Source organism: Hordeum vulgare, chromosome 2H (genome assembly GCF_904849725.1).
Source record: "Hordeum vulgare subsp. vulgare chromosome 2H, MorexV3_pseudomolecules_assembly, whole genome shotgun sequence".
Lineage (NCBI taxonomy): Eukaryota > Viridiplantae > Streptophyta > Magnoliopsida > Poales > Poaceae > Hordeum > Hordeum vulgare.
In genome coordinates, this window is record NC_058519.1 from 102,199,005 (window position 1) to 102,225,191 (window position 26,187).

Below are 26,187 nucleotides of genomic sequence, written 5' to 3' on the forward strand. Positions count from 1 at the left end.
GATCCCGGAGTGGATCACTGGACAGTGGTCAAGAATATCCTTAAGTACCCGAAAAGGACTAAAGATATGTTTCTCATTTATGGAGGTGCCGTAGAGCTCGTCGTAAAGGGTTACGTCGATGCTAGCTTCGACACAGATCCGGATGACTCCAAGTCACAAACTGGATACGTGTATATTTTGAATAGTGGGGCAGTCAACTGGTGCAGTTGCAAGCAAAGCGTCGTGGCGGCATCGACATGTGAAGTGGAGTACATAGCTGCTTCGGAAGCAGCACGGGAAGGAGGCTGGATGAAGGAGTTCATCACCGGCCTAGGAGTGATTCTGAGTGCATCGGGCCCGATGACTCTCTTCTTTGACAACACTGGAGCTATTGCCATTGCCAAGGAGCCCAGGTTTCACCAGAAGACCAAGCACATCAAGCGCCGCTTCAATTCATTCGTGGATACATTTAGGATGGAGATATAGATATTTGTAAAGTACTTACGAATCTGAATGTCGCAGATCCATTGACTAAACCTCTTCCACGAGCGAAACATGATCAACACCAGAACTTTATGGGTGTTCGATTCATCACAATATAACTAGATTATTGACTCTAATGCAGTGGGAGACTATTGGAAATATGCCCTAGACGCAATAATAAAATGGTTATTATTATATTTCCTTGTTCATGATAATTGTCTATTGTTCATGCTATAATTGTATTAAACGGAAATCGTAATACATGTGTGCATAAATAGACCACACCATGTCCCTAGTGAGCCTCTAGTTGACTAGCTCATTGATCAATAGATGGTCATGGTTTCCTGACCATGAACATTGAATGTCGTTGATAACGGGATCGGATCATTAGGAGAATGATGTGATGGACAAGACCCAATCCTAAGCATAGCACAAGATCGTGTAGTTCGTATGCTAGAGATTTTCTAATGTCAAGTATCATTTCCTTAGACCATGAAATTGTGCAACTCCCGGATACCGCAGGAATTCTTTGGGTGTATCAAACGTCACAACGTAACTGGGTGACTATAAAGGTGCACTACAGGTATCTCCAAAAGTGTTTGTTGGCTTGGTACGAATTGAGAGTGGGATTTGGCACTCCGTGTGACGGAGAGGTATCTCTGGGCCCACTCGGTAATACATCATTATAATGAGCTCGATGTGACTAAGGATTTAGTCATGGGATCATGTGTTACGGAACGAATAAAGAGACTTGCCGGCAACGAGATTGAACAAGATATAGGGATATCGACAATCGAATCTCGGGCAAGTATCATACCGATAGACAAAGGGAATTGTATATGGGATTGAGTGAATCCTCGACATTGTGGTTCATCCCGAGATCATCGTGGAACGTGTGGGAACCAATATGGGTATCCAGATCCCAGTATTGTTTATTGGCCGGAGAGGTGTCTCGGTCATGTCTACATGATTCCCGAACCCGTAGGGTCTACACACTTAAGGTTCGATGATGCTAGAGTTGTGATGGGAATTGTATATGTGGTTACCAAAAGTTGTTCGGAGTCCCGGATGAGACCCCAGACGTCACGAGGAGTTCCGGAATAGTCCGGAGGTGAAGATTTATATATGGGAAGTCCAGTTTCGGTCACCGGAAAGGTTTCGGGTTTATCGGTATTGTATTGGGACCACTGAAAGGTTACTGAGGTCCACCGGGAGGGGCCACATGGGCCGAAAGTGGGAGGGAACGAGCTCCCTGGTGGGCTGGTGCGCACCACCAAAGGGGTCCAAGGCGCCTAGGACTGAAACCCTAGGGCGTGGGGCTACCTCCCTCCAACTTGGGAGGCAAGCCACCCCCTTGGCCGCCGTCGTCCCCTCCTAGGGTTTCCTAGGGTGGCCGGCCCCCCTCCCCTTCCTCTTATAACTAGAGGAGGGTTGGGAGGGCTGCGCACACACATGAACCCTCTCCCCTGACGCAGCCCTACCCCTCCACTTCTCCTCCTCCGTGGTGCTTGGCGAAGCCTTGCCGGAGAACCGCAAGCTCCACTGCCACCACGCCGTCGTGCTGCCGGAGCTCTCCCTCAACTTCTCCTTTCCCCTTGTTGGATCAAGAAGGAGGATAGATCCACGGGTTGTACGTGTGTTGAACGCGAAGGCATCGTTTTGCTGCTTGGATCGGATCTTCCACTATTTGAATCGCTGCGAGTAAGACTCCATCAACCATATTCATTGTAACGCTTTCGCTTAGCGATCTTCAACGGTATGAAGATGCTCTCCCTCTCTCGCGTTGCTAGCATCTCCTAGATTGATCTTGGTGACGTAGGAAAATTTTGAATTATTACTACGTTCCCCAACAATGGACTATCATCAATTACCAAAACCACACATGGAGAAATATGCTCTTACATGTGGAGCAAACCTCCTATGGGTTTTGTCAAGTTGAATGTGGAAGCTTGTTTTGATCAATTTTTCTTAGGGGAACTGCGGGCGCGGTACTCAGAGATGACAAAGAAAAATTCATTGTTGGGGAAATTAGAAGATCGATTGGTGTACCGACGTTCTCGTAGTTGAAGGGTTGCCTCTAAGATTTGGCGTATCTCTTGCTCAAATAGCGGGTTCAATCGCCTTGTTATTAGTTTGGATCATATGGAAGCTATTGATACAATGAAGAATGGAGGACGGTCTCTGGGAGCTGCGGCGGCAGTTTTCGATGACTGTTATTTTTTTGCTTGTGATTTCCCTCTTAGTACTTTTCAACATTGTAATAGGGAGGCGAATAAGGTTGGCCATGAACTTGCTACGTTAGCAAAACTTTCAAAGACAAGGGATTGCTTTGAGGAGCCCTTGAATAAGAATGTATCTTTCCTTATAGACGATGTAATCGTTATTTCTAATTAATATTTTTATATTATTGTTTAAAAAAATAAGATGCACTTTGACCAACAGAGAACAAATAATCACACAAGCACGAGTACACCATCGAGATTTAAAAATAATCGATATAACTACATTTTAAGGACATGACTACGAACACTCCTCCCTATATATCAAAAGAAATGATACAGTTGACAAAAGCCCATTGAATCCATCACACAACACTCCAACCACCCGTCATGGCTGGTTCGAGCACCCCTATCATGGTTGACCAAATCGTTCCCCTCATAATCTTTGTCTAGCATATGAGCTTGTGTCTAGTCTATTTAACTACCTCGTGGTGTCCTTATAGCATCTTCAATAGAGACGCTAAATTAGCCGCGCGTTACAAAAATCGACCATATAACGTGCGTGGGGCAAATGTAGCACTTCAGCAGCTCCGAAATAACGTGCAGTAAAAAGATGCCAGGGTGCTAGGAAAAACTGCTTCGCCTGCGGTTTATTTGGTGTGCTCGCCCAGCGTACTAAACAAGCAAAACTCGTGCACGAAACCCCAACCGCCACTGACTGCTTCGGCCGCGTCCGCCTTCGCTCCACCCCACGCCTTCATCAGTGGTGTTTCTACGATGGACGGATGCGTAAACATCCCCTCAACCCTCTGTGTGCCCATGACACATCCGCCTCGCCGAAAACCCTTGCGCGGGGATGACCTTCGGTTTATCGCCGGCGGAGCACCGGTCTTGCGCACCGCCTTTTTATGGTGCCACGGACGAATCGTAGGGTGGCTTTGCGCCGCCACCCACTGCGAAGCTAAAACTACCAAGCGGCGGTTGGGTGTGTGCTATGTATTTTACCGCGCCTGGCGAAGCGCTAGTGTGACGCGTTAAATTTTACAGCACCTGCTAAAACTGTCGCACGTGCCCTAAAACGCTATTTCGACGTTAAAAAAAATTTAATGCACGGTCCGTTGGAGATGCTTGTACATAATAGGCCCGAGTTACACGTGTTTGACTGCAACACCTGATCCTTTGTTAATTACAAGTCTAGTTGTAGCTTAACTCGTACATCTAATATTCTACACGCACATTTTAAGAAAACTAGCAACAGGCGTCACCACCTCAGCGTCAAGTTCATTGAGGTAGACAAATGGCAGCGGCACTACTACTATTTGGTGTTGCAAAATTGATGCTATAGAGGGATGTAGAGTTTCTCTTTCCAAGCTCAAATGAGCTTGGTAAATAATAAAATAAAATAAAAATCATTTTTTAAACATTGATAAAAGTTTTAAGTGCTTGTAAAAAAATTATGGAATCACATTCGCAGAAGGTGTGGTAAAAGAAATCAGTACTCTTAATATACTACTTTCAGAACCATTTTGGAATATAAATATATTTTTTTGCCATGCCTTACAGGAATGTGATTCCATGGGAATTTTTATAAACACTTGAAACTTTTGTCAATGTTTGTCAGACAATAAATATTTTACAGTTCACCAATCTCATCTGAGCTCGAAAGAAGAGGGACATTTTCCGCATTTTTGATATATTTCACTGCCGAGAGAAAAGATGATGAAGTGACACATGGATCTCAATGATGAATGGATGGTGTAGATAGGTCATATACCCGACTAGTACTGTGTTGGTACAAAAATCCACACTCAACAGCGATAATTCAACCTTGAGCTCAGGCTCATTTGAGTCCGGTGAACAGTGTCATGATTTATAGTAAAAATAAATAAATAAAATACATTATGATGCAAGATGCTTCTGTGCATGAACTTCATGTAATTTTTTTACGAAGTTTAGACATTTGAGGAACTCGTGGCAAAAAATACGAAATTAAGTATGAACGGTGCGATTTTCAAAACTTTCTCAGACATTCGAAAATTGTCTTTTTTGTCACGAACTCCTCAAACGTCCAATCTTCGTAAAAAATTGTACAGAGTTCCTGCACAAAAGGAGCATCTTGCACTAACATTTTTTTTAACTTTTTTCTATTTTAAATTGCAATATTGTTTATGTCCGGATTCATGTGAGCCGGGGAGCCAAACCGCTGCTCTCCACTCAATAGTGTTTGGTAGGAGTACAATCTTTGCCGAAACAGCTGCCATCATTAGTTGGTCCGAAGAATGAGCGGAACGAGGCTTTCCGTATAGGGGATGACGTTGAAGAAGTGCAGATTCTTCAAGGCAGGCCTCCGTGACCTAGCAGCACGCCGGAACCTCAGGCCGTCAAGCTCACACACCACCGTCAGTTTTTCGACTGCGGATCATAGCGCTGGAGTTTATGGTACAGCGATATCATCACCGCACCGTCCGGAAGAATCGACAAGGGATGGCACGGGACCGTGGAATTCAGCTTGTAACGCGGCTCCCACAGGGACCCGGGCCCGTCGTCTTCCACGAGCGTCCAGATTGTCAGAGGGTGGTCGCCGTCTCCAGGCTCGCCAACACGACTGCCGGTCAGCCATAGCTCCCCGCGCATCACATCCAAGTTGAAGTAGACATCGTCTCCGGTGGCCAAGGAATCGGGCAAGCCGATCATCCTGAACGCCTCGTCTTCCAAGCCGAAGTGGAGGCATGCGGGCGCGACTCGAGATGGCTTTGGTCGATGGTCCAGTAAACCGCCCCCTTGACGGACTGGGCTGTGACCCACGCCTCAACGGGTACGGTGGATCCGCCGCGGTTTCCCTCCAACAATGACGGCCACGGCCGGTAAAGGGCATTCACAGCGCGTTGTACACACAGCGCCAATCCTCACCGCTAGCCGCCGCGCGACGATTCGCACCAGCTGGTCCCACTATCGACGTGGATCTTTTTGTTCCGACCGCACCTCCCACCATATACAGCCGGAATACATGTGTGCGATACGGTTGGGGCGTTGTACTCCGTATATGGTTGGTCAGTGTACATACCCCCCCCCCAAGTCCCGAGTCGCTTTCTCGTTCAAATTTGTAATATCCAGGCTCCCCCTGTTCAAAGCTCGCCGGCAGCCTTGGCCGTGAGCGTTCTTGCAGATCTGCGCGTGCCTTCGATGGACCAGCCGTCGGATGCCGCACATGATCCACCCCAAGCTCGGCTCTCTTCCTCCATGGACCAGCCGCCGGAAGCCGCCCATCAGCCACCCAATCTCTCACCGAGCTCCTTCTCAGGTATGTACCAAACATCCATTCTCGAAGAGCTCGCCGGTGATTGGGATTAGTGTGGACATTATCTCGTTTGCTCGTCGTTGCGCAGCTTCTCCGTGATCCCAACCATAGATCCAATCCCCTGTTCGCGCCATGAAGACCAGGAAGAGGACAGTCAAGCCGACCTTGGAGAGGAAGAATGGGGAATGGGCGAAGGACGGGAGGACGAAATGGGGTGTTCAGATCCAGGACAGGAGGTAGTTTCAACAAGGGAGGACGAGAGAAGTTTCTACGTCTACTGTGAAGAAACCCGATGCGCATCAGAGGCCGGAACAGTTGTACAAATTATTAGTGAAGAAATGTCACCGCCGCCGGATTGTCAATTGCCTGCAGTTCCAGAAGCAACCACAGAAGTAGCGAAGGAACAACCTGCTGATGAACAAGTCCCGTGGAAAACAAGGTAATGTACCTGAGTGATTAGATCGATCCCCAAACATGAATCGTGTTGTTAGGATGTATATAGTGTTCCGTCTTGAGAATACCGTAGATAGGGATTTATATTTAATTTTTCGACGAAAGTGGGAATGTTAAAAACGTTTACATCACGGTGACTGCACTTAATAGATAAAAACAACAAATAGCCAATTATGGTGTCACTGATAGTTTGCAATCTCAGTTTTGTACACGTTAGAACAGATAACTGTGAATATTAGGCAACGACTCTGAATATTGTACGTGTGGGGCACCAAACTTGTACAATTCACATCGAATATGCATCTTGGCAACACAACCACCAGATGCATTGATTCAAAAACTGCAAAGGCAAGTACAGTCTGAGTTGCTAATAAAAGTCCACTGTCATTTAGCTAGCTCTAGTTTCTGAAAATAAGTATATGCGGCGAGCTTTTACCAAATCAATATCCTTTTAAACTGAGCTGGTCTTGCGTTTAACTCAATCGGATGCGACGAAAAAATTAATGTCCTTTACTGCTGATATTGTATATGCATTCATTCTACGTATGCAGGTTCAGGCATGGACAAATACCAGACCATCGAGAGCCAAAACATGGGAGAGTTTCTGCACTTGAGAAAGCGACGCGCACCTACGCTGACCGCAAGTCCGGACATGTGGTAGCCCCTGAGATAGGAAGAGAGTTTGACTCACTCGCTGAGGCATTTGATTTTTACAACCTGTATTTCCTGGGAGATTGGTTTTGGTATACGTTATGGTCAATGCAGGAGAAATGCACAGAAGAGCAGGACCGTCCAAGACTTTGTGTGCAGCTGTGCGGTGGGTAGATTGGACATATGGTTCTGTTTTTTGACAGTAAACATATGTAAATTTGTTAACCATGCTAATGGATTGGTAAATTTAACATTTCAGGGAAAGCCAAGAAAAGAAAACACAAGTTCCTTGGCATCCAATTGCCAAGCATTGATAAGGCTATTCCGCACCCGAGACAATGGATGGTATATACATGAATTTAGACCAGATCACAACCACCATTTATCATCATCGTGTGGTGAGAAGGTACATTGGCCGTCACACAGGGCAATCGACACACACACAAAAGACATTGTGAAGCACCTGAGGAGCAACAACATTGGTATAACTAAGGTCTTTTCAGTCATCGGAAGTTCTTTCGGATCAATGGAGAACGTACCATTCAACAAGAGATCTTTGAACTACTTGTGCAAGAGGATGAACTGGGAGATTGCAGAAGATGACATCAGGAAAACAGTGGAGCTCCTATCTGAACTTAAGAAAAAAGATCCAATGTTTGCAGACAGCGTTCTAGTCGACAGTGACAGCAAGATTCAGGCACTTATGTGGACCAATGGAAGGAGCAGATACCAATATTCGACCTTTGGAGATGCGATCACCTTTGACACAACATATCGTACAAATCAGTACGATATGCCATTCGGTCTGTTTGTGGGTGTGAACCACCATTTCCAAAGCATTATACTAGGTGGTGTTCTGATGAGGAACGAGAAGGAGGAAACTTTCGACAGGGTGTTCAAGGAGTTTGTGTCATTGATGGGAGGCAAAGCAACTCTTACTATACTAACATGTACACCACTTTTTATGATTGCAAAATCCCATAGTCGTTTGCTTTCAACGCTGTTTTTATATCGGCTCACCCTGATTCTTGAAACAGACCAATGTCGTTCAATGGAATTGCCTATCGCTAATGTGTTGCCCGGAACAAAACACCGGTGGTGCAAATGGCACGTCCTGCGTCGCGCGAAGGAGACACTTGGACCAGCATACACAATGAACAAAGAACTGAGGGATGAATTACACAAGATTTTGGAATATATGCCAACTGTCAAAGAGTTCGAAGCAGCCTGGCAAACGTTAGTGCAGAAGTACAATCTTCAGGAACACCCAATGATGAACCAGTTATACGAACTCAGAAAAAAATGGGCAAAACCATATTTTGCAGGTGTGTTCTGCGCAAGGATGACGAGCACGCAAAGGTCAGAGAGCACCAACCATATGCTGAAGAATTTTGTACCTCCTGGAGCCTCAATGCACATGTTCATCAAACATTACCAGAAACTCCAGTTTGACCGTGATGCGGAAGAGAATTTTGCTGAGAAGAAGAGTCGCTTGGTCAGTGTTTAGCCAGGGATAGATGTTTTTTATCCATAGCAGTATTTACCTGAATTTTACAGAACATCCTAACAACAGTTTGGCATTTACTTGAACAGGTCAGCCCAGTGCTAAAATCAGGATTGCCTTTGGAAAGACATGCTGGGAAGGTTTATACACCGGCGTTGTTCAAGCTCTTCCAAGAAGCATGCTTTAAATCTGCATCCTACTACGTCGAGAACATATTGGCTGTGAACGATACATATTGTGTGACACACCTTTATGCTGACCAGAGAGAAGCTTGGTCCAAGACCTCCTACAATGTGAAAGTGCAACAACCTGACAACTATCTACAATGCGAGTGTGGCATGTACGAACACATGGGTTTGCTCTGCTGCCATGCGATCAGGGTAATCCAACTTGCAATAATTTAATTACCATATATATACAGTTATGTGGCGACAGCACAGTCAATTGTTCCATAGCACCAGATTTGCATGTGTTTTGTCAGTACTATTAAGTGCGCGTACGGTGCTGTTTAGTTTTTTGTCGAAAATAACAATTGGCCTGATGAATTCAGGTCATGGCACAGCTGAGATTCACGAAGATACCAGAGAGGCACATCATGAGGAGGTGGACTAAAGAAGCATGCGAAGATCTGCCAGAGTACTTGAAAATATACAAAGGACGCAGCCCCATTCTTGGGTCAACCACATTCAGGCACACAGCTCTTTATACAACAGCACTAGACATTGTGCGAATGGGTGACAGCAACCCAGAGGCTTTTGAGTTTGCAATGTCAAAATTATCTGATGCAATGGTTGGTTTAAAAGAGAAAGCAAATGGGTCAGACGACAAAGGTTTGGAGGACATCCTAGACAAAGAAAAAATTGATATGCAGCAGAATATCAACGGAAAAACTGTGCTGAAAAATTCCATGATAGTAGAGTCTCGCAAGAGAGATCGTGGCAGACCGACGAATGCAAGATGTAGACCATGTAGACCTGGATATGAAGTAAGTCAACCAAGAACTAAGTTCTGCAAAAAATGTCGTGGAAAGGGGCACAACTCCGCAAAAAGTCCAGCAAACGGGGGGCAAACAAGAAGCAGAGGAAGGAACCCAGGTGCGGTAAGTGCGGCTTGACAGGACACATCAGGACTCAATGCGGCCGTGGATGGGAATCATTCTTTCGATGACGAGGTATGTATCATTTTTAAAAAGAATGCAGAGACATTATCTCAATGTCATGATAATGTTGTTAACGATTGGGGGTATCAAACCTTTTGTGCAAACTATTATGTAGTTCTCAGTTGATAAGTGTATGCATGCTTACGAAGGCAGCCTAATATGTTGGTACCTTATATTGCGAATTTGCATACTATGGCATGGAGGTCTTGTTTCGCCGATCTTCTTGTTGGCATACTGAAATGTTACGGGGCTATCCATTTCTTGCGGGCTCTGATAAAAACAAAGCGTACAGCATGGCAGCAAACTCCAGGAGGTACATTTTGGTGGAGGTCGTCTGGTTGACCATCCGTAGCACATCAATCGTCACGTTATTTGGGAATTATAAACAACCCCACTTCCAATGTTATAGCTATGCCAATGGTAATTTTGTTCCTTCGAAAAACGTCGTTCCTACGACGCATTCCCCTACACGACGCATGTTGGAACTTAATAGCCAACACGCACAATTGAGTGATCGATCTAGAACAACATTGCCGTCATTCTTAAAAATTAAATAGAGTCGCTCACTCTTATGACACAATTAATAAAAAGGGAACGAAGGACCTGTCTTGTGAAGAAAACTTTGTGGATGCATTCCGCACACTTCAGTGATCGATCACAAAGAACCGTACCGTCATGCATAACCATCATCCCTGCTGAAGACTTTGTTAATTCACGTACCGCACTTGAGGGATCTGGGTGTAAGAACTTAACGATCATCCGTAACAAGAGAATGAAGGACCTGTCAAGATTTGGTAACACATAAGGTATAGGGGCACAAATGTCTTGGGGGGGGGGGTATCGTGTTGTACACTTCAGTGATTTGTCAAGACAAACTTTGCTACGAACTTTGTTCATGCAGGACGCGCACTTAATGTATGTTGCGTGAAGCACTACACCAAGTGTTTATACCTCCCCAAGACAAAACTTGTTTCATGGTTGCAACGCACTTGTCGGATCGGATCGTAAGAACTTAATGTATAGGGGAACGAATGTATTGGGGAATCGTGTTGCGCACTTTTAGTGATTTGTCAAGAAGTACTTTGCTAGGAACTTTCTCCATGCATGGCGCGCACTTAATGTACGTGCTGCGAAGCACTATACCATGCATGTGTTTATACCTCGTGATGAAAGACTTTGTTCATACTCGCAGCGCACTTGTCGGATCGGACCATAAGAACTTAACCGTCATCCATAACAATTCAACAACTTTGTGGATGCTTTCCGCGCACTTCAATGATCGATCACAAAGAACCGTACCGTCATGCATAACCATCATCCCTGATGAAAACTTTGTTAATTCACGTAACGCACTTGAGGGATCTGGGTGTAAGAACTTAACCATCATCCGTAACAAGAGAATGAAGGACTTGTCAAGATTTCGTAACACATAAGGTATAGGGGCACAAATGTCTTGGGGGGGTATCGTGTTGCACACTTTAGTGATTTGTAAAGACAAACTTTGCTATGAACTTTGTTCATGCATGACGCGCACTTACTGTATTTTGCGTGAAGCACTACACCAAGTGTATGTACCTCCCCATGACAAAACTTTTTTCATGGTTGCAACGCACTTGTCCGATCGGATCGTAAGAACTTAATGTATAGGGGAACGAATGTATTGGGGTATCGTGTTGCGCACCTTTAGTGATTTGTCAAGAAGTACTTTGCCAGGAACTTTGTCCATGCATGGCGCGCACTTAATGTATGTGCTGCGAAGCACTATACCATGCACGTGCTTATAACTCGTGATGAAAGACTTTGTTCATACTTGCAGCGCACTTGTCGGATCGGACCATAAGAACTTAACCGTCATCCATAACAATTCAAGAACTTTGTGGATGCGTTCCGCGCACTTCAATGATCGATCACAAAGAACTGTACCGTCATGCATAACCATCATCCCTGATAAAAACTTTGTTAATTCACGTACCGCACTTGAGGGATCTGGGTGTAAGAACTTAACCATCATCCGTAACAAGAGAACGAAGGACCTGTCAAGATTTCATAACACATAAGGTATAGGGGCACAAATGTCTTGGGGGGTATCGTGTTGCACACTTTAGTGATTTGTAAAGACAAACTTTACTATGAACTTTGTTCATGCATGACGCGCACTTAATGTATGTTGTGTGAAGCACTACACCAAGGCTTTGTACCTCCCCATGACAAAACTTTTTGCATGGTTGCAACGCACTTGTCGGATCGGATCGTAAGAACTTAATGTATAGGGGAACGAATGTATTGGGGTATCGTGTTGCGCACCTTTAGCGATTTGTCAAGAAGTACTTTGCTAAGAACTTAGTCCATGCATGGCGCGCACTTAATGCATGTGATGCGAAGCAGTATACAATGCATGTGTTTATACCTCGTGATGAAAGACTCTGTTCATACCTGCAACGCACTTGTCGGATCGGACCATAAGAACTTAACCGTCATCCATAACAATTCAACAACTTTGTGGATGCATTCCGCGCACTTCAATGATCGATCACAAAGAACTGTACCGTCATGCATAACCATCATCCATGATGAAAACTTTGTTAATTCACGTACCGAACTTGAGGGATCTGGGTGTAAGAACTTAACCATCATCCATAACAAGAGAATGAAGGACCTGTCAAGATTTCGTAACACATAAGGTATAGTGGCACAAATGTCTTGGGGGGTATCGTGTTGCACACTTTAGTGATTTGTAAAGACAAACTTTGCTATGAACTTTGTTCATGCATGACGCGCACTTAATGTATGTTGCGTGAAGCACTACACCAAGGGTTTGTATCTCCCCATGACAAAACTTTTTTCATGGTTGCAACGCACTTGTCGGGTCGGATCGTAAGAACATAATGTATAGGGGAACGAATGTATTGGGGTATCGTGTTGCGCACTTTTAGCGATTTGTCAAGAAGTACTTTGCTAAGAACTTAGTCCATGCATGGCGCACACTTAATGCATGTGATGTGAAGCACTATACAATGCATGTGTTTATATCTCGTGATGAAAGACTCTGTTCGTACCTGCAGCGCACTTGTCGGATCGTACCGTAAGAACTTAACCGTCATCCATAACAATTCAACTACTTCTGTTAAAGCGTGTGACACACATAAGTTATAGGTGCACAAATGTCTTGTGGTATCGTGTTGCACACTTGATTGATGGGTCAAGAAGAAATTTGCCGCCATTCTTAACAATAAAATAAATTTGATCTATCCTACGACACACTTAATAAAAACGGATTGAAGACCTAACAAGATTTTATCGCTTTATGATGAAAACTTTGTTCATGCACGACGCGCACTTCAATGATCGATCACAAAGAACCGTACCGACATGCATAGCCAACTATGAACTTTGCTCGAGTTTCTTACGTGCTAAAGGCATAATTTACGAAGGACTCATCATAAGAGATATTCCTTCTGATGAAAATTTTGTTAATTCATGTACCGCACCTGAGGGATCGGACCATAAGAACTTAGCCGTCATCCATAACAATTCAACAACTTTGTGGATGCATTCCGCGCACTTCAATGATCGATCACAAAGAACCGTACCGTCATGCATAACCATCATCCCTGATGAAAACTTTGTTAATTCACGTAACGCACTTGAGGGATCTGGGTGTAAGAACTTAACCATCATCCGTAACAAGAGAATGAAGGACCTGTCAAGATTTCGTAACACATAAGGTATAGGGGCACAAATGTCTTGGGGGGGTATCGTGGTGCACACTTTAGTGATTTGTAAAGACAAACTTTTGTATGAACTTTGTTCATGCATGACGCGCACTTAATGTATGTTGCGTGAAGCACTACACCAAGTGTATGTGCCTCCCCATGACAAAACTTTTTTTATGGTTGCAACGCACTTGTCGGATCGGATCGTAAGAACTTAATGTATAGGGCAACGAATGTATTGGGGTATCGAGTTGCGCACCTTTAATGATTTGTCAAGAAGTACTTTGCCAGGAACTTTGTCCATGCATGGCGCGCACTTAATGTATGTGCTGCGAAGCACTATACCATGCATTTGCTTATACCTCGTGATGAAAGACTTTGTTCATACTCGCAGCACACTTGTCGGATCGGACCATAAGAACTTAACCGTCATCCATAACAATTCAACAACATTGTGGATGCGTTCCGCGCACTTCAATGATCGATCACAAAGAACCGTACCGTCATGCATAACCATCATCCCTGATGAAAACTTTGTTAATTCACGTACCGCACTTGAGGGATCTGGGTGTAAGAACTTAACCATCATCCGTAACAAGAGAATGAAGGACCTATCAAGATTTCATAACACATAAGGTATAGTGGCACAAATGTCTTGGGGGGTATCGTGTTGCACACTTTAGTGATTTGTAAAGACAAACTTTGCTATGAACTTTGTTCATGCATGACGCGCACTTAATGTATGTTGCGTGAAGCACTACACCAAGTGTATGTACCTCCCCATGGCTAAACTTTTTTCATGGTTGCAACGCACTTGTCGGATCGGATCGTAAGAACTTAATGTATAGGGGAACGAATGTATTGGGGTATCGTGTTGCGCACTTTTAGTGATTTGTCAAGAAGTACTTTGCTAAGAACTTAGTCCATGCACGGCGCGCACTTAATGTATGTGATGCGAAGCACTATACAATGCATGTGTTTATACCTCGTGATGAAAGACTCTGTTCATACCTGCAGCGCACTAGTCGGATCGGACCGTAAGAACTTAACCGTCATCCATAACAATTCAACTACTTCTGTTAAAGCGTGTGACACACATAAGTTATAGGTGCACAAATGTCTTGTGGTATCGTGTTACACACTTGATTGATAGGACAAGAAGAACTTTTCCGCCATTCTTAACAATAAAATAAATTTCATCTATCCTACAACACAATTAATAAAAACGGATTGAAGACCTAACAAGATTTTATCGCTTTATGATGAAAACTTTATTCATGCACGACGCGCACTTCAGTGATCGATCACAAAGAACCGTACCGACATGCATAGCCAACTATGAACTTTGCTCGAGTTTCTTACGTCCTAAAGGCACAATTTACGAAGGACTCATTATAAGAGATATTCCTTGTGATAAAAGTTTTGTTAATTCAAGTACCGCACTTGAGGGATCTCGGCGTAAGAACTTAACCATCATCCGTAACAAGAGAATGAAGGACCTGTCAAGATTTCGTAACACATAAGGTATAGGGGCACAAATGTCTTGGGGGGGGTATCGTGTTGCACACCTCGGTGATTTTTCAAGACAAACTTTGCTATGAACTTTGTTCAGGCATGACGCGCACTTAATGTATGTTGCGCGAAGCACTACACCAAGTGTTTATACCTCCCCAAGACAAAACCTTTTTCATGGTTGCAACGCCCTTGTCGGATCGGATCGTAAGAACTTAATGTATAGAGGAACGAATGTATTGCGGTATCGTGTTGCGCACTTTTAGTGATTTGTCAAGAAGTACTTTGCTAGGAACTTTGTCCATGCATGGCGCGCAATAAATGTATGTGCTGCGAAGCACTATACCATGCATGTGCTTATACCTCATGATGAAAGACTACGTTCATACTCGCACCGCACTTGTCGGATCGGACCATAACAACTTAACCGTCATCCATAACAATTCAACAACTTTGTGGATGCATTCCGCGCACTTCAATGATCGATCACAAAGAACCGTACCGCCATGCATAACCATCATCCCTGATGAAAACTTTGTTACTTCACGTACCGCACTTGAGGGATCTGGGTGTAAGAACTTAACCATCATCCGTAACAAGAGAATGAAGGACCTGTCAAGATTTCGTAACACATAAGGTATAGGGGCACAAATGTCTTGGGGGGTATCGTGTTGCACACTTTAGTGATTTGTCAAGACAAACTTTGCTATGAACTTTGTTCATGCATGACGTGCACTTAATGTATGTTGCGTGAAGCACTACACCAAGGGTTTGTACCTCCCCATGACAAAACTTTTTTCATGGTTGCAACGCACTTGTCGGATCGGATCGTAAGAACTTAATGTGTAGGGGGAACGAATGTATTGGGGTATCGTGTTGCGCACTTTTAGTGATTTGTCAAGAAGTACTTTGCTAGGAACTTAGTCCAGGCATGGCGCGCACTTAATGTATGTGATGCGAAGCACTATTCAATGCATGTGTTTATACCTCGTGATGAAAGACTTTGTTCATACGTGCAGCGCACTTGTCGGATCAGACCGTAGGAACTTAACCGTCATCCATAACAATTCAACTACTTCTGTTAAATCGTGTGACACACATAAGTTATAGGTGCACAAATGTCTTGTGGTATCGTGTTGCACACTTGATTGATAGGTCAAGAAGAACTTTGCCGCCATTCTTAACAAAAAAATAAATTTGATCTATCCTACGACACACTTAATAAAAACGGATTGAAGACCTAACAAGATTTTATCGCTTTATGATGAAAACTTTGTTCATGCACGGCGCGCACTTCAGTGATCGATCACAAAGAACCGTACCGACATTCATAGCCAACTATGAACTTTGCTCGAGTTTCTTACGTGCTAAAGGCACAATTTACGAAGGACTCATCATAAGAGATATTCCTTCTGATAAAAATTTTGTTAATTCACGTACCGCACTTGTCAAGATTTCCTAACAAGAGAATGAAGGACCTATCAAGATTTCGTTACACATAAGGTATAGTGGCACAAATGTCTTGGGGGGGTATCATGTTGCACACTTTAGTGATTTGTCAAGAAAAACTTTGCTATGAACTTTGCTCGAGCTAGTTACGCGCTAAAGGCACAATGTATTAAGGACTTATAAGATGTTATTTCCTTCGATTAAAAACTTTGTTCATGCCCGTACATCACTTGAGGGATCTGATCGTAAGAACTTAACCATCATCCATAACAGAAGAATGAAGGCTGTGTCAATATTTCATAACAGGAGACTTTTCTCAAGCTTGTTACGCACTTAAAGTATATTGTACGACGGTGTGATCAGATATTCTACACCTCATGATGAAAAACCTTGGTCATGCATAATCAACTAAGTACTTTGCTCAAGCTTGTTACGCACTTAATGTATGTGGTGCGAAGAACTGTACAATGTGTCTATGCATCTCGATGAAAACACTTTTTCAATGCTTGCACCGCACTAGCTGGATCGTACAGTAAGAACTTAACTGTTATCAATAATAATGTAAGAAGTTATGTTAAAGTGTGTGACACACATAAGGTATAGGGGCAGAAATGTCTTGAGGTATCGGGTTGCACACTTTAGTGATTTTGTCAAGCATGGACCTTGCTAGGATCCTTGTTCATGCATGGCTCGCACTTAATGTATGTGGTGTGAAGCAGAATGTGACGCTGCGCATTACCTGCTTTGTTGCCGGATGAAGCGAAGATAGCCAAGAAACAGAAAATCAATCACCTCACAAAGAATCACATCTAATACTATGTGGCAGTGTAGCCGCACGCATAAAATCCTTGACTGAAACCGCCATAAAATCACTGAGCAACTAAACAATCACAAGCTCTGGAATCAATCGATTAAGTACAAGAACATAAATCAAGAGAGATATCCACCGGTATTCAAAATCCCAGCTAACATCAACTTTACAACACTACTACAAGAACAATTCCAAATCAAGAGAGAGATCCACCGATGTACCAAATACCAGGCTTGACCGTGGTGATGAGCAGGCCAAACGCACGGAGGAGTCCGAACCTTCCACCGTCGTAGCTACCGATGCCCCTTGTCGTGGAGGTCGTAACACTTTGTCAGCGAGGTTACTCTATGTCTCTATAGTCATGCTCCCCTAGGTGGCTAACTCCGCGCTGGGGAGCAGTGCCACCGGTGACAAAACCATCCAAGGCGTCGCCTATTCGGTGGTGTAGTGGTGATGGAGGCGACCGGCGATGGTGGAGGGCGTGGGAGAGTGAGAGAGAGAGAGATGGGCAAGTTTTTGGATCTGGATCGGGACTCGGGAGGAAGGACGAGGGCGATGGGAACCCGGGAGTGGGTTCTGGGTTGGAGACAGAAAGTCAGATACGATTTCATTGTATTAACACCTTATACGCTGCTGGGAATTGAAAAACCAGATTTTTACATGTCGGTCCGCGGTGGGCCATGTAGCTCGTATCCCGAGGTGAATGACAGGCTGCGATTGGCGCTGTGGATGCAACGCGCTGGTAATGCCCTTTACCGGAGACGCGGTTTTTCTACAGCGCGTTGCGTTCACAGCGGATATCCAGTTCGCTCGCTCACGCTTGACGATTCGCGCTTCATGCAGAAAAGGACAGCGAGGGACCGCTGCTTGTCAGAACCAAGCTCGGTATTGTATTGTATAATGCTTTTCCAAAAAGCTTCGCACCATCGTATATTCAAAACATGTGGAGGCCGTACCTGTCCACCCACCACACTTTATCCCTTTTCCTCTCGTGCATTCCTAGCCACTCAGAATAACAACAACGTTAGCTTCTGTTAAAGAGTGTGACACACATAAGGTACAGGTGTGCAAATGACTTGTAGTATCGTGTTACGCACTTGAGTGATCGGTCAAGTAGAACTTTTCCCCATTCTTAACAATTAAATAAATTTGATCAATCCTATGGCACACTTAATAAGAAGGGACTGAAGACCTAACAATATTTTATCTCTTATGATGAAAATTTTGTTCATGCACGACGCGCACTTCATTGATCGATCACAAAGAACCGTACAATCACGCATAACCAACTAGGAACTTTGCTCGAGCTAGTTATGCGCTAAAGGCACAATGTATTGAGGACTTATCAGATGTTATTTCCTTCGATTGAAAACTTTGTTCATGCACGTACAGCACTTGACGGATCTGGTCGTAAGAACTTAACCATCATCCATAACAAAAGAATGAAGGCCGAGTCAATATTTCATAACAGGATACTTTTCTCAAGCTTGTTACGCACTTAAAGTATATTGTACGACGGTCTGATCAGATGTTCTACACCTCATGATGAAAAACCTTGGTCATGCATAATCAACTAAGTACTTTGCTCAAGCTTGTTACGCACTTAATGTATGTGGTACGAAGTACTGTACAATGGTCGGATCATGAACGGTGCTATGAAGTAGCATGGTACGTTTAACTTTGTTGACAAATACACAATTATAGGGGCGATGATGGAGTCATCCCAACTGTGTTTGGCATGAACGTTGTTCGCGACCCGGAGTGGACTTGACAACGCCGAACCGGAGCACTTTTCCGGTGACCCTAGAGATCACCTGTGCTACTTGGGAATTATAAATCCCCCATTTATGTAGAACCAAGGCACTAATACGCACTTAACGGAGTGGACTTGGCAACGCACGACACGGGATTTTATTAAAGAACCAAGGCACTAAAATGCATTTATAAGCAGGGTTGATATCGCCGATCCGTACCAATATATGTGTGTCCTTTGTAACACGTTTTACCTTTCTGTAAACGCCCCACCGAAAGGGAGTGCCTCAGTTTGGCATTATCAAGTACGATGAACGGTGTCCCTTGAAATAACATGTGTTAGTTGGGAATTCAAAATCCTTCGTCGTTGTAGTATTAAAATTAGGAAATATATCCCCGTTATTTTATGGTAACACTATTTTACCATCGTGTTGATGCGCGGCACACTTATAGGGGCAACAATATAGTACTTTTTTAACGGTACTTCGTCCCTTCGTCGACGCCGCATTTTAGAAATTTAGCATCATTCATTTTATGTTTGATTCCCCATTTTAGAAGCGTTAACATGTACAAAAATCACACAATTTCTTTTTCGGTGTAGAACACGATGGACTCCAATGCTTCGCGTCGGTATTATGAAGTTCCATGGAGAGTATCAATTACTCATTTGATCTAGGGGGTGTCCGGATTATATATCATTTAGGATGCGGGCGATAAATCTGTTCGGATATTTTATGAAGACCGCATGCGGCGTTCCTAAGTCAACTAATACACAACAAATATACATGTCAATTTATCATTTCCATATTCGGAAGTGTTCCGTTCAAAAATAATGTAGTCCTCGAAATAAATGTTCACTGATACAGGGCATAGTTCACCCCACGATTGTGAACAGTACAATGACAAAAAAATGCATACAACTTCATATCCTCCACACAGGGCAGTTTTCACCACGCGATTCTCGTTGCGGGTCACCGCATAGTGGACCAACAGGGTCGCTTGTCCAAAGCCGCGACTGGTTGTCTCTATCCACCGAGCACACACAGGTCCACCTAATCCCCCACCATTCAACAACGTCCTGGCGTTGCTGGATCTCAGATCCCCATCCCTACGGAAGATAGCGATGGATGAGGATCCGCAGGTACGAATCGAATCTGGCACACCTCTCAAACGTACTTTTCCATCCTTGGTGGTCCATGCTACATCCGATGTAGTAACAGCGATGGATGAGGATTGCAATATATTCATCTCATAGCGATTCTCCCCTCGTGCATGTGGAAGCAGCAATCACAGATTGATCGTATTCTTTGGTACAGTTTTTTTGTATTTAGTAAGCATCTGACACTAGTGAGATTAGATTTGGCCGCCGCGTAATTAGGATCGTCGATGGGGCTGCCGTACTTCAGTCGATGCTTGTGAAACAGGCACTTCTTCTATGTCTGGTCCAGTATGCGGACGAACAATGTCAGGAAAAAGTGTCGGCGATTTGTTCTTCTTTCATAAACTATTAGTCAGTTTTTCCGTACGGTGTGTTTCCCCTAAGTAGTGCTTTCAATCTTTGTAAGAACGTGCATAGTTTTCTTAAAAGAATGCAGATACATTAACCGTGATTTTTGAAGGGCAAGATTTGCAGGTTTTGCAAGCATGAACTTGATGTATGCTGTGACGAACAGAAGCCGGCTTCTCACCTCCGGATACCAATCACGGATGTCTATTGTTTCAAAATGGTATGCTGTCCATGTTCTGTTAACATTCACAAACACTTCATTTGGTAAGGAGTTATAATGAAGAAATAACACTTAATGGTCTGCAGTTTGTTCCATGCGGGGTCCGCCGCGGCATAGAAGAATACGTACATCGCATTGATCCAGACGCAATACCAGGAGAAATAAAGATTTGGACCCCGGATTTTGTTACACGTGAGGGGCTACGATATGAGGTGATCTTCGAGTTTGGTGATGCGGGATCAAAGATAACTGGTGGTGGCTGGAAGCAAATGCTCAACGATTATGCCGTCAGGCCAGGGCACATAATGCACATATACTTGCATAACGGAAGACACAAGATATCGGTGGATTTAGAGGCTGGGGGCGTCCATCTTTCACCCCTTTTTTTGTTGGTAAGAGCGTTGCTTTAACATTATAGTTTTATGGAATATCAAGTTTACCCCTGTTATACATTGTTTGCTATTATGGTTAAGTTGTTAAGAGTGTTGCCTATTTTTTTCAATGGAACATTTTGTATATTACGGAGAAAATGGGACTATTACTTGAAAAAATATAGACAATACGTAGCCTAACTATCAAGGATACATAATTTTTTGATCGTTTTCTTTAATTTTTTTAGTGCCAATTATTTTTATATATTATCCAAACTCATGCATGATTCATCGGAATATAACTAGTTGATTTTACAATTTGTGCATGTTCTTAAGCAATGTGTGGCCTCAGCCGTAGGAAGGCCAAGGTAATCGACAAGATCATATATGCAAGGGGTATAATGCTAGGATATCAAGAGATGAAGAGAATGATAAATAGTTCGTTTGGGCCAACAAAGATTCCATGTTGTGTGTTTGTTCACAGGATGAGCAAACGTGACGTCACTGGAGGATACATGGTAACTTTTTTCTGTTTCAGTTTTTGGTGAATATTTTTTTGATGGATCTACTATATGGCACTTTAAGCATGGTGTATGGTTCAAATTGTTGAACCCCAGAGGATTCCAAAGAGAGTGGTCGAACGAATAGAGAAGAAGACGGGGCTTCTCGAAGAAGAAGGTGGGCTCCTGCTGGTAAATGATGCGGATACACATGTTAATGCTCTATACAAGAAGATCAGCGACAAGAGGCTGGTTTTACATGAAGGATTCAGGGCTTACGCAAATCTGCTTGGTCTGGAGGTTGGTGACGTGGTAGCAATATGCTTCCAGAAGATCATCAAATGTAATGCAGTGAAATTATGGTTTACCGTCATAGCCTGATCGATGTAGCATGAAATTGATGGATGTTGGAACGTTATGAAGTTGTTGATTGTGTAATAAATTTTGAAGTGTCTGTTTTGCGAGAACTAAATGCTTTGTAGTGCTGATTTTTTCGTACGACACCAGAGAAAAAATGTTGGTAAGAACACTGTCAATTGTTAGATTGTTAGTTTGCGCAACGAATCATCACACAGATGATATGTAGTACTGTTCTTATTACAAAGGGTGAGAGTTTGCATCTGTCAGCCCGGCATGGGTGAACATTACTTTTGTTGTATGAATGTTTGGTAGGCATGTCTTCACATACGTACAATCTTTGGGATAGGGCCATTTAACATAACAACGATGATTCATTATATAAACACAAAACATTATACTACATCATTACACAACAAATAATCAAAGGAGCGGATACATAATTCTTCGTTCCGATACACAAACATACTCCATTAAAGGAGAAGATACAACTATATGGTATCCCACTATGGTACGTCATCACCACGTGGGCGATCAACAGGCGGCCAACGCTCCGTAAGGGGAAAGATTGACCTTATTGGGCCATCCCCCTCAAGGAAGTGAACCTCTTGCGCATTACCGTTTGCTATTCCTAGAACAAACATTGCATGATGAAAACTGAATTTAACTAGAATGAAGCCAGCATCCATGCTAGAACATCTGATTTGCATAGAATGTAAACCATCGTCTTCATCGTCACCAAAGAAGAATTGTCTCCACATGGGGTGTGCAGCACGTCCAGCGAAAGTTGAGCACAAGTTGATTCCAGAAGCAGGTATCCATTCCTGAAGCGATGATAGGACCCACGTGCGAATAAATGTTTTATCGCTGTGAACACACCAAAGGATTCCGGAACTGCTCCTAGAAATGTGGTAATGAAAGCAAGATGTTGGAACTATTGGGAGTTGTATAGTGGAGAACAAGAAATTCTCTATGTTGAAGCAGACAACAAATCCCACGACATACATAATATATAGATTGGGACCAACAAGGATGTAGTACGGGTCCCAATGAAACAATGGTGGTTCACTACCAGGACGAGTTCGCGGCGGAGGGGAAACATAACGAGACCATTGGGTGTTTGTCAGGACGCAAACATGGATATGTATATCTGAGACTGATCCGAAACTAACACCTGCGTAAGAACGCGTGAAGGATCCCGCTGGTTGCTTTATGAAGAAAGAAAACGTAGAACCCGGGTCAAGAGGAATAACGCCAAACTGTCCGTACATGTTTGGTGAGGCGAATCAAGATGCACTCTAGGAATTCTAGTTGCTAAGAATGTCATACGAAATGGAGGTCTTGGGCACACAGAGAATAAACCGCCTTCTAGGCCTTTAGAAGAGACTAGCAACTCACCTCGTTCGGATGAGAGGATGTTCACACTGGCAAGGGAGGAGACATCAACCCTTGCGAGAAGTGAAGCTTGGCTAGGATCAGGTGGTTGAGCCAAAACCTCGACGACGCGTACGTGAAGGGTGAAGGATCGCTCAAAGGAAGCGACAAATCCAAGGAGCGCCGAAGCATTCCGGCGAGAGTACGTCGTGATGAACGATTCCGAGCCATAGAACTCGAGCCATCTGGAGCTAACAACAGAGCTACGGATGATGGATCTAGTGCACGCTACTCTAATCAATATCTCACACAAAATGTTGTTGTCAATGCTAGATATGAAATCTAGATCTTCCATAACCGTGGGGGAGCATTGACAGAAGGAGGAGAGCTCATTTCTCTGTAGGAATGGTGATTGGGCAGTGAGAGTAGCACTATTGGTAGGTGGGATAGAGACAACAGCAGTAAGATAACGGAGTACAACACAGCCCCTCGCGAAGTGCCATATACTACTTAATAAATGGTACAAGTTTGTTCAGAAATGCATAAAAGTAAACAGGATCGTGCGAGTTAATAGTAGACAAAGTTCCCAACAAGACTGACAACTTTAAATATATTTTTTCCTCAAATGGACGACTTGAAGTGGTTGTCATCGACGGTGGTGTAGATCATACCCAAATAAATATGCTCCGTAATAACCTTCCTGGAGGACGACAGCAAACATGAATTCGGTTAGTAAGCAAGTTAAATTACGATAATCTTGGTTCTACAAATACGCTCACATTATCTCATACTGGTTGATGTCCAACGCACTGCGGAGTAGCTTCAGGCTAACACCATGCGCGATATCTCTGAAATTAAAGAACAGGCGTAAATAGGAAAATATTAGTTATGGGAAAGGGGGATTGTTTGGAACAATATTGGTTGGGAATAGTCGTTTTTTGTTGTGCTGCATATTGAGTGGCACCTTCTGTACGCGCATGTGGTTATTGTCAACATCGCTTACGAAGCACTTTCCAGTAGCGAGTCCACGTGTATGTTTTAGGTGAGGACTGAACTCATCGGGCCTTACCTAGGTTATTTACGACCTCGCATACGAGCACGTTAGCTAGCAGTGGTATGGACACATACCTGTAAGCTGGGTCACGAAGAATGGAAAAGATCTTGTCTTTTGTAGACATCTCCGCGGGTACAACTGATGGTGTGATGCAAGCCCCTTGGGGAAATACAGTTGATGCGGATGGAACGGGTTTTTCCTTTGCCTGACAAGAGAAAAAAAATGTGAGTACTCATGAATGTTGATAAATGGTGCATTTAAAAAATATATTTAAAATGAACAGACCTTGTGTGCATTTGTCTTACGAATGTCCAAAGTTGTGTAAATTGCATACAAGTAATGATGAGTGGTATCATTGTAGTTCACGATTGGCCTGTATTTTACAAGACTGCAGACATGGGAACTGCGTAGTTATGTCAGTGAACAAAAAAAATTCGAACAATATAAGGTGAACGACTTCGAAGGCAACCTTATTTTGAAAGCTTTTATCTGAAGGAAATACTCGTTCATCCCAGGCTTCCCAATAACCTGAACATAGTCACCGTTTCTGCTTGGCAGCAAAAGGATGTTGTTGATCATATAAGCAAAAGGAAAGTATATGGATGAGGACTATTGAGATGTAGACAACAAACCTGGTAGACCAGGCGAGCTTCGAATCAGCCTCGTTTTCAACCCTGAAAATAGATGCAAGTACCACCATGAGACAACAAACCTATTCTAACTTTTTTTTGAAGGTACATGTAATACCAAATATTTCTGTTATTTTTATTTTAATGTTACCAGTAAGAAACGTTTATCAACCCGGTTGCATCACGCAGATCGAAAGACCAATGATCCATTCGCACCGTTGACCGTGATACGGTTCCAATAAGGATCAACTGATGCGAAAACAAACATTCAGACCGTGGTAAACGGGTAAAAAAGATGGTCCTTAACAGAAGAACAAGATTGGGGTATCTAAAACTCACCGATGATACGGGCTCCCCCTCTATTAAGATGGGGTACCGCTCTATGTCCTCTAAAAAACCACCATACAGTTGTTTTATTGTCACTGGCCTTAGCGTGCAAGGATGATCCTGAATAAAATCAGCGTTTAAACAACAAAAAAACATTTGAGCATGCTAGTTTGGATACATAGGCGTGTCGGAATACTCACTGGGACGAGGGTGTTAGCACTGGAGCGTGCTGGGGAAACCATCATTGTATCGCCGGCGAACAGAGCATCGGTACCGTCGGGTTTGATATCCATGATGTTTGATTGTAGTAGGAGGAGATAGGGTGTCTCCTGTTATATAAAACCTATTTGTACTAGTCTATAGATAGCTCGTGGGGGTCCGGTGGAATATAAGAGCTTTTCGTACCAAGTAGACACGCGGGTGGGTGTCTGGGCAGATCGAATCCAAGGGAGGGTTTACCTGGATCGTCGATCCCATTAAAGCAAAGAGGCACACCATTTAATCAAACCGGGGGTTATCCGTTAGTTGTAAACATCCACACGATCTGCGGTATGACGCATTTGTCTGATACAACTCGCCTTAAATGCATCGTTTGGGATTAGCGGACGTACTAAAGGTACTTAACCCCTTATGCCGCGCAGCATGGTAGGCCACGCCCTTCTGTCCTCAGCCAGAAGCCCGTGCCTTATTTAAAATCCCTCCTGTGCGCAGCCAGCAACCCGTGACTTCTTTTCACAGTACAACAGTCAATCAACCGGTCACACAGGACATGCCCTACCCATACCCTGCGCACAGCAAGCCCATGCCATCGTGTTGCTGTAAAGTTGATTTGACTAGGCACATTAACCATTTCACCCGGCGCGCC

General features: G+C 43.7%; 3 protein-coding genes across 6 annotated transcripts; 2 read left to right on the forward strand and 1 right to left on the reverse strand.

Annotated features, from left to right (window-relative positions):
- The first annotated feature begins 7,161 nt into the window (after positions 1–7,161).
- LOC123425701 (protein FAR1-RELATED SEQUENCE 5-like) lies at positions 7,162–10,674 on the forward strand. The gene is made up of 6 exons (XM_045109414.1): positions 7,162–7,249; positions 7,343–8,033; positions 8,121–8,578; positions 8,677–8,967; positions 9,138–9,572; positions 10,648–10,674. The coding sequence occupies exons 2-6, from the start codon at positions 7,610–7,612 to the stop codon at positions 10,672–10,674; spliced, it is 1,635 nt and encodes a 544-aa protein (XP_044965349.1). The 5' UTR covers positions 7,162–7,249; positions 7,343–7,609.
- A 9,273-nt stretch (positions 10,675–19,947) lies between these two features.
- On the forward strand, positions 19,948–22,053 carry LOC123425337. Of its 2 annotated transcripts, none has more exons than XM_045109019.1 (5): positions 19,948–20,124; positions 20,603–20,710; positions 20,797–21,102; positions 21,418–21,599; positions 21,699–22,053. In XM_045109019.1, exons 1-4 carry the CDS (start codon positions 20,107–20,109, stop codon positions 21,451–21,453), a joined length of 468 nt encoding a protein of 155 aa, XP_044964954.1. In that variant the 5' UTR covers positions 19,948–20,106; the 3' UTR covers positions 21,454–21,599; positions 21,699–22,053. The 2 variants fall into 2 exon arrangements, 1 of the variants encoding a protein (XP_044964954.1); XR_006621813.1 differs by having other exon boundaries at positions 19,952–20,124; positions 20,617–20,710.
- Positions 22,054–22,320: 267 nt separating this feature from the next.
- On the reverse strand, positions 22,321–25,660 carry LOC123425336 (replication protein A 32 kDa subunit B-like). 3 transcript variants are annotated; one of them, XR_006621812.1, is made up of 8 exons: positions 25,523–25,660; positions 25,335–25,442; positions 24,836–24,894; positions 24,652–24,769; positions 24,441–24,571; positions 24,092–24,160; positions 23,337–24,012; positions 22,321–22,838 (listed from the first exon to the last, which is right to left on the reverse strand). XR_006621812.1 is itself a non-coding variant. In XM_045109017.1 (7 exons), the coding sequence occupies exons 1-7, from the start codon at positions 25,613–25,615 to the stop codon at positions 23,934–23,936; spliced, it is 657 nt and encodes a 218-aa protein (XP_044964952.1). In that variant the 5' UTR covers positions 25,616–25,660; the 3' UTR covers positions 22,321–23,933. The 3 variants fall into 3 exon arrangements, 2 of the variants coding, with proteins under 2 accessions (XP_044964952.1, XP_044964953.1); XM_045109017.1 differs by having other exon boundaries at positions 22,321–24,012; XM_045109018.1 differs by having other exon boundaries at positions 22,321–24,012; positions 24,652–24,754; positions 25,523–25,658.
- Between the last annotated feature and the right edge of the window lie 527 nt (positions 25,661–26,187).

Coding starts and splice junctions, on each gene's coding strand:
- LOC123425701 (XM_045109414.1), top strand. CDS start 7,610: ATGGAGAACGTACCATTCAACAAGAGATCTTTGAACTACTTGTGCAAG. Junction 8,968..9,137: donor TCTGCTGCCATGCGATCAGG/GTAATCCAACTT, acceptor TGATGAATTCAG/GTCATGGCACAGCTGAGATT. Junction 9,573..10,647: donor CATGTAGACCTGGATATGAA/GTAAGTCAACCA, acceptor TTGTTCATGCAG/GACGCGCACTTAATGTATGT.
- LOC123425337 (XM_045109019.1), top strand. Junction 20,711..20,796: donor ATGTCTATTGTTTCAAAATG/GTATGCTGTCCA, acceptor AATGGTCTGCAG/TTTGTTCCATGCGGGGTCCG. Junction 21,103..21,417: donor TTTCACCCCTTTTTTTGTTG/GTAAGAGCGTTG, acceptor CATGTTCTTAAG/CAATGTGTGGCCTCAGCCGT.
- LOC123425336 (XM_045109017.1), bottom strand. CDS start 25,615: ATGGATATCAAACCCGACGGTACCGATGCTCTGTTCGCCGGCGATACA. Junction 24,895..25,334: donor AGGGGGAGCCCGTATCATCG/GTGAGTTTTAGA, acceptor GACTATGTTCAG/GTTATTGGGAAGCCTGGGAT. Junction 24,013..24,091: donor ATCAACCAGTATGAGATAAT/GTGAGCGTATTT, acceptor GTCGTCCTCCAG/GAAGGTTATTACGGAGCATA.